The sequence below is a fragment of the Leptonychotes weddellii genome, chromosome 7 (assembly GCF_054177405.1).
Source record: "Leptonychotes weddellii isolate Sample4059 chromosome 7, ASM5417740v2, whole genome shotgun sequence".
Lineage (NCBI taxonomy): Eukaryota > Metazoa > Chordata > Mammalia > Carnivora > Phocidae > Leptonychotes > Leptonychotes weddellii.
Genome location: NC_138375.1, coordinates 109,133,747 through 109,145,479, shown reverse-complemented (window position 1 = coordinate 109,145,479; position 11,733 = coordinate 109,133,747). Strand labels below are relative to the sequence as shown.

The following is an 11,733-nucleotide window of genomic DNA, read 5'->3' as shown; positions in this document are numbered from 1 at the left end:
CCCCAGTGTCTATCACCCAGTCACCCCATCCCTCCCACCCCACCCCCCACTCCAGCAACCCTCAGTTTGTTTCCTACAATTAAGAATTCCTCATATCAGTGAGATCATATGATACATGTCTTTCTCTGTTTGACTTATAAATAAATACAATCTTAAAAAAAAAAAAAATCTAAGTTGCCATTGAACAGTGTGTGGTGACCCTATCAGGTATAGGTAGAGAAAGATGTTCAAGACTGATTATTAAGTGAATAAAGCCACAGACAAGTGTATGTGTGTGTATGTTTCTATAGCTGTGTTTTCTGGAAATACACATGAGAAACTGCTAACTGGTTTCTTCTAAAGAGTAGGAATGGAGGTTTGGGTGAGGAGTGAGACTTTTGCTCTTTATATTTTTATGTACTTTAAAAAAAAATAATGAGCATATATTGTTTTTATAATACAATGATAGTGATAAAGAAGAAGTGGAAAAAACAAAAGCTTAAGGTTCACAAACCAAAGGTGCTAAACAATTCAGCACTGAATCCAGTAGTGCTGAGGGCAGGAGGAACCACAGGTGGGGCCTGAGATGACTTTGCATGATGGAACTTTCTCTTAGCCACTGCTTACAGAGAATGCTTTGACCAGCCAAGGGTGGACACAGAGGCAGGGATTGGCAGGAAATCACTATTTGCAAGGCTGGCTCAGTGACCGAAAGTCTCAAGCAAAATCAAGGCCAAAGTTCAACTCCAAGAACAGGGATTGGAGTCTCTAATAACAATAGTTAACACGTACTGAGTACTTATCCTGTATCAAAACAATGCGCAAATTGCTTTACTTAGCATTATCTCATTTAAATTTTCACATCAAACCTATGAGATAGCACTATTATTATCCCAGTTTCACAGATGAGAATACTGAAGCTCAGAGAGTCCAAATACACACAATTAGAATTGGTAGGGCTGGGATTAACCCTAGTTTGTCTGTTTCTGAAGGCAGCTCTCTTACCACCTCCTGCATACTACTCTGTGTTGAACTCTAGGGCCCTCAGGTCCAAGAACAGGACATCCTTACCATCAAGGAGCGGCCAGGCTAGTTGGGGAAGACTGCACCAATGCATGTGGGCTATATAGTGTTTTATATAAGGCACACATCCAGATGTAACTGGGCTGCAAAGATGATAAGTGCTATTTGGATTTTAAATTTGTGAAGATGTGCAAGGCCTGAAGTTGTAAATAAAGGCATCTTGGAGGAGGAAAGATTTAAATCAGGTCTGGAAGGATGGATTGGATTAAGAGAGGGGTGGGGAGAACATTCCAGAGAAGAGAATGCACAAGTTGTGCAGAAGTCTGCTCTGTTGTTTCTGAGACAGTGAGGCATCTTGCCTAATCTTTGAGAGTTGTGTATGTGTGATAAGTGAGATGGTGTGTGTGAGGAGGGAAAACAGAGCATCAGAAGTCATTCTGAAGGTTGAAAACTGGCAGAAGAGTTGTGACTTAACACGAGAGGAAGTCAAAAGCCTCTGAAGATATTTTGGGACAGTGAGGAGACACTGCAAAGTGATGCTTCAGAGAGATTAATCTGACAGAGGTGTCAAAATGACTTGGAGTGAAGGACAGAGCCATGGGAAAATGTAGGTGTGGGGTGATGGAGGCCTCACTGGGGTGATGGAGGCCTCACTCCTCCATACTAGAGGAATGAAGCAGGAGGGTCGCGGTGAAAGCTGCTGTAAAGGGAGAGAGGGAGAGGAGGCAACAGGACCTGCTGGTTGAAAATAAACAGACTACAAAAACAAGGATTCAAGCCAGATAGTTGAGGGGCTTCAAATCCACGTGTCCAAAGAAGGGAATGCCTATATCTGGAACAGGGAATTGGGAGAGGGTTTGCTACTGGAGGTGGGGTGGGAGCCGATGAGGAATTGTGTTTTCATTCCAAACCTCCCTTTTTCCTATGACTGTAAGACAGTGTAGGGACTTTTTCTCTCTGCTTTCTTGGTCGTGTAATGCATAGGACTCCCTTTGTCTGGACCAGTTCATTCACTCAACAGTTCTTTATTAAGCTGTCATTATGGTCTGATTGTTGGGACCAGATGTGGTCCCTGTCCTCATGAAAGGCACATATTGAGCAAGAAATTATAAGTGTTCTTACTATGCTCTTAGTCTCAAGGTGGCATATCTTCCCTGAGACTAGTCCTGCTTTCTACTCCCCCAGCATGTACCAGCTGGTAAGGGCATTTGTCAAACATTTTACTGTACATTGTGTCTTATAATAAAAAAATATCATCTGGGGCACCTGGGTGGTGCAGTCAGTTGAGTGTCTGACTTTTGGTTTTGGCTCAGGTTGTGATATCAGGGTCCTGGGATCGAGCCCCGTATTGGGCTCCGGGCTTCGCATGGAGTCAGCTTGAGATTCTCCCTCTCCCTCTGCCCGTCCCACTCGTGCTTGGGCTCATTCTCTCTCTCTCTCTCTCTCAAATAAATAAATAAATCTTTAAAAAAATATCACAACCATTCATTTATTTTGTTGTTCTACAAATATTTATCGAGTGGCACTGTGGCTCTGTGTTTTTAGCCCTCATGCTCACAAACTAGAACAGGGCACAGATAAGTAAATAGGTAGTGATAATATGGTGTAAGAAGTGTAACGAGGGGTAACCACCAAGTTGTGGGAGCAACTAAGAGGGATATGTGGTTGGGCAGGTAAGTTTCCCTGACAAGAATAATGAGGTGTGGGGCACCTGGCTGGCTCAGTTGGCGGAGCATATGACTCTTGATCTCAGGATTGTATGTTCGTGCCCCACTTTGGGTATAGAGATTAGTTAAAAAAAACAATAAAATCTTAAAAAAGAAAAAGAACAATGAAGTATTATCTACACAAGTGCAGGGGGTGAGCATGAGGCATGTGTGTTCTATGCAAGAGGAACTTCCAGGGCGCCTGGGTGGCTCAGTTGGTTAAGCGACTGCCTTCGGCTCAGGTCATGATCCTGGAGTCCCGGGATCGAGTCCCGCATCGGGCTCCCTGCTCAGCGGGGAGTCTGCTTCTCCCTCTGACCCTGCCCCCTCTTGTGCTCTCTCTCTCTCTCTCAAATAAATAAATAAAATCTTTAAAAAAAAAAAAAAGAGGAACTTCCAGTTCAAATACCTAAATGCTGGAGAGGCCTAGGCTTGTTGGGAATGATTTACAACCTAGATTTTTATACCTGGAAAAACTACCAGTCAAACTATGAAGAGAGAACAAAAGGCAAGATACATGCTGAAATACAAGGTTTCAAAAAAATTTACCTCCCATGTATCTCTTCCCAGGAAGCTAGTGGAGGACCTGCACCACCAAAATCAAGGAGTAAATCAAGAGAGCCGACAACATGGGAATAACCAAATGAAGCTCAGGTAGGCAGGGGCTGGATCAAATAGGGTTCTAAAGACCTAATAGGAGTTTGGACTTGATTGTAATGACAAAATTACCTAAAGTAATAGTGGAGTGATATTCGAAAATAGTGATTTTTTTTTTTTTAATCCCAAGGACCCGTTTGAGCAACCTTGTGATTGGCTCCTACCAGAAGCAATAGTTGTGTTTTTTGTTTGTTTTTTTTTTAAGATTTTATTTATTTATTTGACAGAGAGACACAGCGAGAGAGGAGACACAGCGAGAGAGGGAACACAAGCAGGGGTAGTGGGAGAGGGAGAAGCAGACTTCCTTCTGAGCAGGGAGCCTGATGCGGGGCTCTATCCCAGCACCCAGGGATCATGACCAGAGCCGAAGGCAGACGCTTAACAACTGAGCCACCCAGGCGCCCCAGAAGCAATAGTTTTAATCAATCTATTTTTCCTTTGTGTTCCTTTGGAAAGGATTCTGCTGAGTTTTAAAGAGTTTGGAAATCATTGTACTAGAAAAACCTAAAACTGTGTACAACTACTACTTAAGCAGCCTTGTGTAACTTGGTGGGGCTTCCAGAAGCTGCCAGGGCTGTGCAGGTTCCTGAAGCAGTGCACTGTGAGAGAGGAGAGAGTGGAATAGGGAGGTGGAAAGGCTCAGCTGCCAAATTCCAGCAGGACTCTTTGCTGGTCATTCTTCCTTCAGCAGCAAAGGTGATCCCTAGAAGAGTATTTCTTTTTACCAATTAAGTGCTGAAGCTGCCTTCCCCAATGACTTCCAGACTGCCAACAAATAAATTTTCCAAAATACAAACTTGGGGTGGGGGAACACAGCATGACCATGACTCTTCTACTGAACTTTGTCACAGCTGGAATAAGGCAAGTTATGGATGAGAGAGTAGTTTGTGTGTGTCTGTGTCTTTGTCTATTCAGTGGGCTCAGAAGAAATTTATGGATATGTTGTACTGTAGCAGGGATCCAGATGTTCCCTAAATCTGAAACCAAGGAGACCATTTTCTTCATGGATTCAGCAGACTGACGTTTGTTTTCTTTTCAGTATCTGCATCTTAAGTACTATGATAAAAGATCAGCCCAGAAACCAAGCAGCTTGTTAAGGTGTTTACTGGTTTTGCTAACCATAAAAAAGGGCGTTCCCCAGTTCCCCATCAGCTGGGAGAAATCCTTCCCCACCCTCTCCTGACCATCCTTTTTCCCTCCCCCTAAGCAAGTGAATTTTAAATACCACTCTAAAGTTGTTGGCTGGTGACCTGGAAAATTCCTTTTGCTTTGTTATCCTGTTAATGGCCCATCAGTTTAAACCTCCTACCCCCAGAAACTTTCTTTCTCCTAACTAGACTGAAGAGGGAACAGAGATTTAAAAAAAAAAAAAAAAAAAAAATGAAAGAAAGGATTCCTATTTCTAAGGGCTTTGGGAAGATTCCAAGATGGCCAGGCCTGATTGGAAGGAAGGAATTTATTTGTCCTGATCAGTCTGTACAGCAGCTAGCAAATGTAAAAGCCAAGTAAATTAGGGTCTTACTGAATGACTTCAGAGGAAGGTGATAATTTTTGGATGCACTGGAAGCTCAGCTATGTAGGATTTTGGTGGACACAGGTCTTGTGGAAGACTTCTAATTCTAGGGGTGCCTGGGTGACTCAGTCGTTAAGCATCTGCCTTTGGCTCAGGTCATGGTCCCAGGACCTGGGATCGAGCCCTGCATCAGGCTCCCTGCTCAGTGGGCAGCCTGCTTCTCCCTCCCCGCTTGTGTTCCCTCTCTCGCTGTGTCTCTCTCTGTCAAATAAATAAATAAATAAATAAATAATCCTAAAAAAAAAAAAAAAAGACTTCTAATTCTAGAAGCTTAGATTCGGACTTACGTTAGAGATGTGTAAACGAGGGGCGCCTGGGTGGCTCAGATGGTTAAGCATCTGCCTTTGGGCTCGGGTCATGATCCCAGGGACGGGGGATGGAGCCCCATGTCCGGCTCCTGGCTCAGCGGGGAGCCTGCTTCTCCCTCTGCCTCTCCCCCTGCTCGTGCTCTCTCTCTCTCTCTCTCTGTATCTCTATGTCTCGAATGAATAAATTTTTAAAAATCTTAAAAAAAAAAAAGATGTGTAAACGAGTAAGTGTGTGAACGTCAGTCACCTTCCTTACTGTCATTTGAAAGGTACAGTTCATAATTGCTGTGGATCTTGTTATTGTTAGTAATAAAACCAACAGTTACTATTCACTGCCTGTGCCAGGTACAGGGCTCAGGACTTTTCCTGCATTATCTCATTTAATTCTTAGCAGACAACTCCATGAGGTAAGTACTATTATTATCCCCATTTTAGAGGAAATGGAGGCTTAGGGAAGTGGTGCAGAATCCCACCTGGGTTCTCTGTCTTCTTAGCTCCTGCTCTTAACCACAACATTATGCTGTTTATAAATGACAAAGATGTAAGAAAACATAAAGAGGAAGCAGAGAGTGGCTAGACTATTCCTCCCTAGGGAAGGAAAGTCCACCTCCTGCTGTTCATGCAGGCCATGAAGTTGCCAAGTTATCAGGTCCTCATGAGAGGGGGACTGTCCTGCATATAATGTTATAAGCGGACCCTTGCCCCTAGCCTTTTGGATTTTTGGGAGAAGGTTCTGACCACAAAGCACTATTCTTTTCTTCAGGTCTTGGTGTGTCAGTTTCCATTTCTCAGCTTCCAAAGCAACACACAGAAGCGCAGGGAAGTCAGAGGCCTTAACATGAACGCCACGCCCTTTACCCACCTCTGCTGGCAAGTAGCATCTTGGGCAATTTTTCCCTCCCAAATAAGCTTTGTCATCTCTTACATCAACTGGGGCCACTAGCTCTCAGATCCATCTTCTGTAACCCCAAAATTCCCTGGGCCACTCCCTGCCTGGAGGGGAAGCAGCTGACCAGGCAAGAGGCTGCCACTGGAATGGCAGGCTGAGAAGAGAGCAAGCTGGGGAGAACAATGGGGTCACTAACACGGGCTGGAAAGCTTGGCAAAGATGACCTTGCTGGGGGCCTATCCTGGACAGAATTCCCGGGGCCTGGCATGGGCTTTTATGCTCCCCTTTTTAGTATTTCTTTTGATTTATGAATTGATGTCCCTTTATCTAAAAAAATTAATATACAGTTGCTGTCAACAGTTTAAATAATAGGGTGATTAATGGAGAAAGTAAAAGTATGCCATTAATACAACACACTACCCTACCGTGTACCTCCACCCCCGTGCATCTGCCCAGTCATCACTAGTAACAGTTTGGAATCTGTCCTTCCAGATGGTTCTGCTAGTGTGTGTGTGTGTGTGTGTGTGCGTGTGCGTGTGTGGTGTTTTTTTTTGTTGTTTTTTTCAGATTTATTTATTTATTTATTTGACAGAGAGAGAGAGACAACGAGAGAGGGAACACAAGCAGGGGGAGTGGGAGAGGGAGAAGCAGGCTTCCCACCGAGCAGGGAGCCCGATGTGGGGCTCGATCCCAGGACCCTGGGATCGTGACCCGAGCCGAAGGCAGACGCTTAACAACTGAGCCACTCAGGCGCCCAGTGTGTGTGGTGTTTATATAAATATCAGTGAGAAGATCCTGTTCTGTACCTTGTGTATCACAAGCATCTTTTGAATCTATCCGTGCAGCTCTCCCCTTTTTAACGGCAGCACAGTATTCCACTTTAAGAATAGACCATCTTCCCTTTTTCCTAATCTCTGCTTTAACTGATCTTTCACTTCCTTGGGAACCTCTCTCAGCTCCCACTTAACATGCCGTCCTCTGGGTCCTGCCTCAGAGAACTGCACAAATGGGAAGGCGGTCAAAAGGTGGGAAAGGCGGTGGTGGGCCCCATATGGGAAGGAGTGGGGGCGGGTGAGTGTATTCTGTCCTGGCCATACTGGGGTACACAGGAAGTTCTTTCTCCTCACCCAGCCAAATGGTTCCTCTGTCTGCCTAAGGTAAAACCCCACATTTTATGGGAATCATCTTTGAAAATGACCAAGATCAATGCGGAGAAACATGAAAGGCTGTTTTCTTAGAGTTACACTCTTATCATTTGGGACGTGCACTCTGGGCGTGCACACTGTGGGGCTATCAGAATGACCAGGCCAGTCCCGTGCCTGCATCCAAGATGTGTTCACTCGAAGTACCCCATGCTCTTCTCTTGGTAGCTCTTCTGTGTGAGTAACAACTCCATTAGGTAGAAATTTGCTTCTTGTCACTGGAAAGGCACTCCAGCTTAGAGGTTTCAAGCTCTTGACCAAATTTGCTCTCTGTACCTCTGTACTCTCATCTGTAAAATGAGGATAATAGTAGTACCTATCTAATTTGGTAGGGTTTTCCTCTGTAACTTAAATAAAATACATGCATGACATATTTGGTACATTATATGGTAGATGGCAAGTACTCAATGATGTGAATGATTATACACTAAGTCCAAATAGCTCTCACTGCACTTTAAACCTAGATTTTAGAGATCATCTAGGTCACTGGCTCTTGACTCTGGCTGCACACTGAAGTCAGCCAGGGAGCCTTAAAGAAAATGCCAGTGTCTAGGCTTCATTGTCAGAGATTCTGATAACATTGGTCTGAGGTGGGATCAGGGGGATCATTGCTTTTTTTTTTTTTTTTTTAAGATTTTATGTATTTATTTGACAGAGAGAGACAATGAGAGGGGGAACACAAGCAGAGGGAGTGGGAAAGGGAGAAGCAGGGTTCCTGCAGAGCAGGGAGCCTGATGCCACTGGGGGGCTCGATCCCAGGACCCTGGGATCATGACCTGAGCCAAAGGCAGACGCTTAAGGACTGAGCAACCCAGGCACCCGGGATCATTGCTTTTGAAAATCACCCTGGAGAATTCTATTTTGCACCCAGGATTGAGACTACTGAATTTAGTTCAGTGTTCCGTTTCTAAGTGATGCAAGTGTGAGGCCTGGAGCTGGGAAGGCACTTACCTGGGTTAGACAGCCAGACCAGAAGGACCCAGGTCTCTCTCATCCTGGACGCCAACCTCCAAAGCTTGTCCTTGGGAGGGAAATCCATCCCTGGAATGCCCGTCAGGTGGTCTTGGCTATGATTAGGGGTGCTGCCCCTGCTTCTAGTCTCTTTCCAAGTAATACTGCTGGACCCCTCAACCCATTCTTTGGTCACCAACTCAAGGAGGTCTTCCTATAGGAAGCTGCAATTCTAGAAAACCACCCTCCTTTATTACAGCATGTGAAATAATCCCTCCCTCCCATCCATCCATCCATCCATCCATCCATCCATCCATCCATCCATCCACCATCCATCTTGAGAATCTAAGCCCCCTGGGGGCAGGGACAATGTCTGTCCTGTTCGTGTTGTACAGGGCCTAGGATGGTAACCAGCGCTTGTTAAAAAAAACATACCCATTAAATGACTGAATGAAGGAAATCCCAGGAGGGTAGTTGAATATTTTTTATTTTTCTGGTCCTAGCCATCTGATTCTCATTACTCCTACAGCTCGGGAAGCCTCTCTCTGCTTTGGCGTTTTATAAACCTCGTGTGCGTACGTTGACATTTTAACCATAAATCCAGAGTTTGGGGGCTGGAAAATTCGAGGCGAAGGGTTTGGGGGAGGGGGGTTAAAACTACCCGGAGGTCCGAAGCCGGCCCAGGGGTTGCCGGGGAGGCGGGGCGGGGGGGGTGGGCCGTGGGGCGGGCGCGCCTCCGCCGCCTGCCTGCCCCCTGCGCGGGAGATGGCCCCGGGCCGCAACATCCATCAGAGGGGTGCGCCGCAGCGGTCTCCTCACGTCCTCCGGGAGGGGACGCCGTGGGGGAGGGGACGCGATCCGGGTCGCGGCCGGGCAGCGGCTCGGGCAGCAGCCCCCGCATTCCGGCCGCGCGAGCCCCCGGAGGTGGCGCCTTGGGGAGGCTGTGTTTTTTTTTTTTTTCGTCTTTTTTTTGAGCCTCAGGGGAGTGGTGGGAGGCGGGGAGGGGGCCCTGTGTGTGTGCCTTTAAGAGCCGGAGCGCTGCCCCCGCCTCGCAGGCGCCCGGAGCCTCACAAAAGAACAGGATGTTGTTGATTTGTCACCAAACCACAGAGAGGAAATGATTGTAAATTTCCTTTAAACATCCCCACCGCGCTCCGGCCGCCCCCGCTTCCTCCTCCGCCGCCCCCGCCTGGCCCGGCGCAGCGGGGCCTCGGCGCTCCCGCGGGGCGCCCGCTCCCGGGCCAGGCCACAGGCCCGGGTCGGCTCCGGGGCGCTTGCGGGAGGAGCCCCCCGCCCCCGCCGCGCTCCCGCTCGCGTTTCAGTTGCTTTCTTCGGATTTTGGTTTTTTTTTTTCAACAGCTGCAGCAGAGAAAGGGCCATGCCCTGGAAGCACCTTAGCGTGCGCCCATCCTGTTTAGCCTTACAACCGCCCTGCAGAGGCAGTAATCATTAGTTCCAGTGCGGGGGGGGGGGGGGGGGGGGCTGAGGCCCAGGAGGGTTCCCTGAGTAGCCGAAAGTCACCAGCTCCTGAAACCTCTTGAGGGCTCTTGGAACGCCCAGTCTAGATTTGGTTCATCCCAGAGCATATGTTTGTAACCAGTCAGCCATACTGCCATGGGAACATTCTAGAAATTCCCACTCATCAAAGAAGTTCAAAGCAACAATGACTTCAGACCAGGTTATTTCATGAGGAGCATCCCCCACCATGTCCAGCTGGGCACCTGTCTTTCAGGAGCTGTTTGGGTCTCTGTTCCACCTGTGCCTTTATGTGCCTTCATGCACCTTCCCGTCTTCTGGCCTCGTCCCCATTGTTTTGAATGATTTTTGAAAGCCTCTAGTGGAGTTAATGTTTGCTCCCAACTTGCAGTCCGTGGTAGAGTGGTCAGGTCTGGTCTGTGGTGCAGGGAAAGGCTCCTTTTGCTGTACAGAGTGTTCTTTCTGAGCAATTAATGCTTATGATTCCGGCATTGGCTGCACTGGGGTTCTTGGCTTGAATATAGTTCATGCCCCAGGCGCTGTTCATTCTCTCCTTTAATCCTTACAGTAGCTCCCTTGGACCTTGCTGTTCCCTTAATACAGATGAGGATACTGAGGTTCAGAGAGGTTGAGGAGTTGCACCAGCTCACACTATGTAAGTGGAAGCACCAGGACTCATTTGGTTACCACGTGCTGATTACTTGTGGTGTCTTTCTTTAGTACTTTAAAACTGATTATTTGGTTAGGAGAACGGGTAAGGACAGGAGCACAGGATACTTTTGCTGGGTCCTTTGTCACCTTAACTTCTGGGGAACTCTAGGCCAAATCTTACTTTCTGCAAAAAGAGCACCTGAGTGACTCACACCCTCAGACTAGAATCTTCCCTTTGGGGCCTGGTGAGGGCCTGAGTGGCTTGGACCAAGAGGGGGACCGGTGTGGGCTCTGAGTTCTTTCCATTCTATCTGAACAGGAACATGGAAACTTAAAAAAAAAAAAAAAATTGTCTCGTGCTGTATTCCTAAGGCTTCATTTGTGAGACCCTTAATTCTCAGCCCTACAGGGTGCCGGGTGGATGGGGGTGGGGTGCTAGAAGCTTGTGTTTGAGTCCAGATATCATCAGTGCCATATAACTTACTGTTTCCGTGTGCCCGCTCTGTGCCCGTGGACTGCGCCAGGGGCTATCTATGTGCTTTCTCATTCCATCCTAAGATGGTCCTAACGAATGAGAAGTCAGTACCCAGAGAGGCTGTCCACCTAGGAATGGTGGGTAGCTGGGGTTTGCAGCCCTCTTGTGTGTGTGTGCAAGAGGAAGTGCCAGCTATCTGGCGTCCCAGAAATGGGACTGCCGTGCTTGCCTTCAGTCGTGGAGCAGGCCAAGAGGGTCCTTGATGCTGGTGGATTCTGAGAGAGAAACGCGCTGGCCTTTGGCCCCCCTGTGCTGCAGCTGTCTGGAGTTCGTCACCTCTGAGCGCATTTGTCGAGGGATTTCCAGCGTTGCTGCAGTATCTCCACCTGTCCTTTTTGCTTTTATAGATTGCCAGTCACTGGGGCATCCGAGTCCTGAGCACTTGGGAGGGAGAGCCAGCTGCTTAATTCTTTCCATTCCGCAGATGAGGAACCCAGGGCACGAACATGCCGAGTTGTTGGTCTGGGCCGGCCAGCTTGATGCAGAGCAAGACAGAAGGAGTCAGGGCCTCAGCCTCTGCGGCTGCTCAGTTCTGGGGAAGCAGGGCCCGGAGGGTAGGTCGTCTGATGTCTCTTGGCCTCAGTTTCCTAGGCTGTGCCAGACTGTGGCCTGTGTGGTCTCTGATGGCTCTTCCAGTCATCATCATCCAAAGAGTAGCTTCTGTTTACTCATTCGGTTAATATTTATTAAACATCTGCTCTATGCCGGGCACCTCTGCTGTAGGTGCTGGAGAGACAGCAGAGGACAAAACAAAAGCTCTGTCTTCTCGGGGTGTACCTCTTA

The 11,733-nt window shown here is 47.5% G+C and overlaps 1 protein-coding gene across 1 annotated transcript in view; it reads left to right on the top strand.

Moving 5' to 3' along the window:
• LOC145722727 (uncharacterized) overlaps positions 1-11,733 on the top strand; it is a 184,865-nt gene that overhangs the window by 17,802 nt on the left and 155,330 nt on the right. The window contains exon 2 of the mRNA XM_081826940.1: positions 3,279-3,362. Coding sequence (XP_081683066.1) covers positions 3,279-3,362 — 84 coding nt within the window. The remainder of the gene's footprint in view (positions 1-3,278; positions 3,363-11,733) is intronic.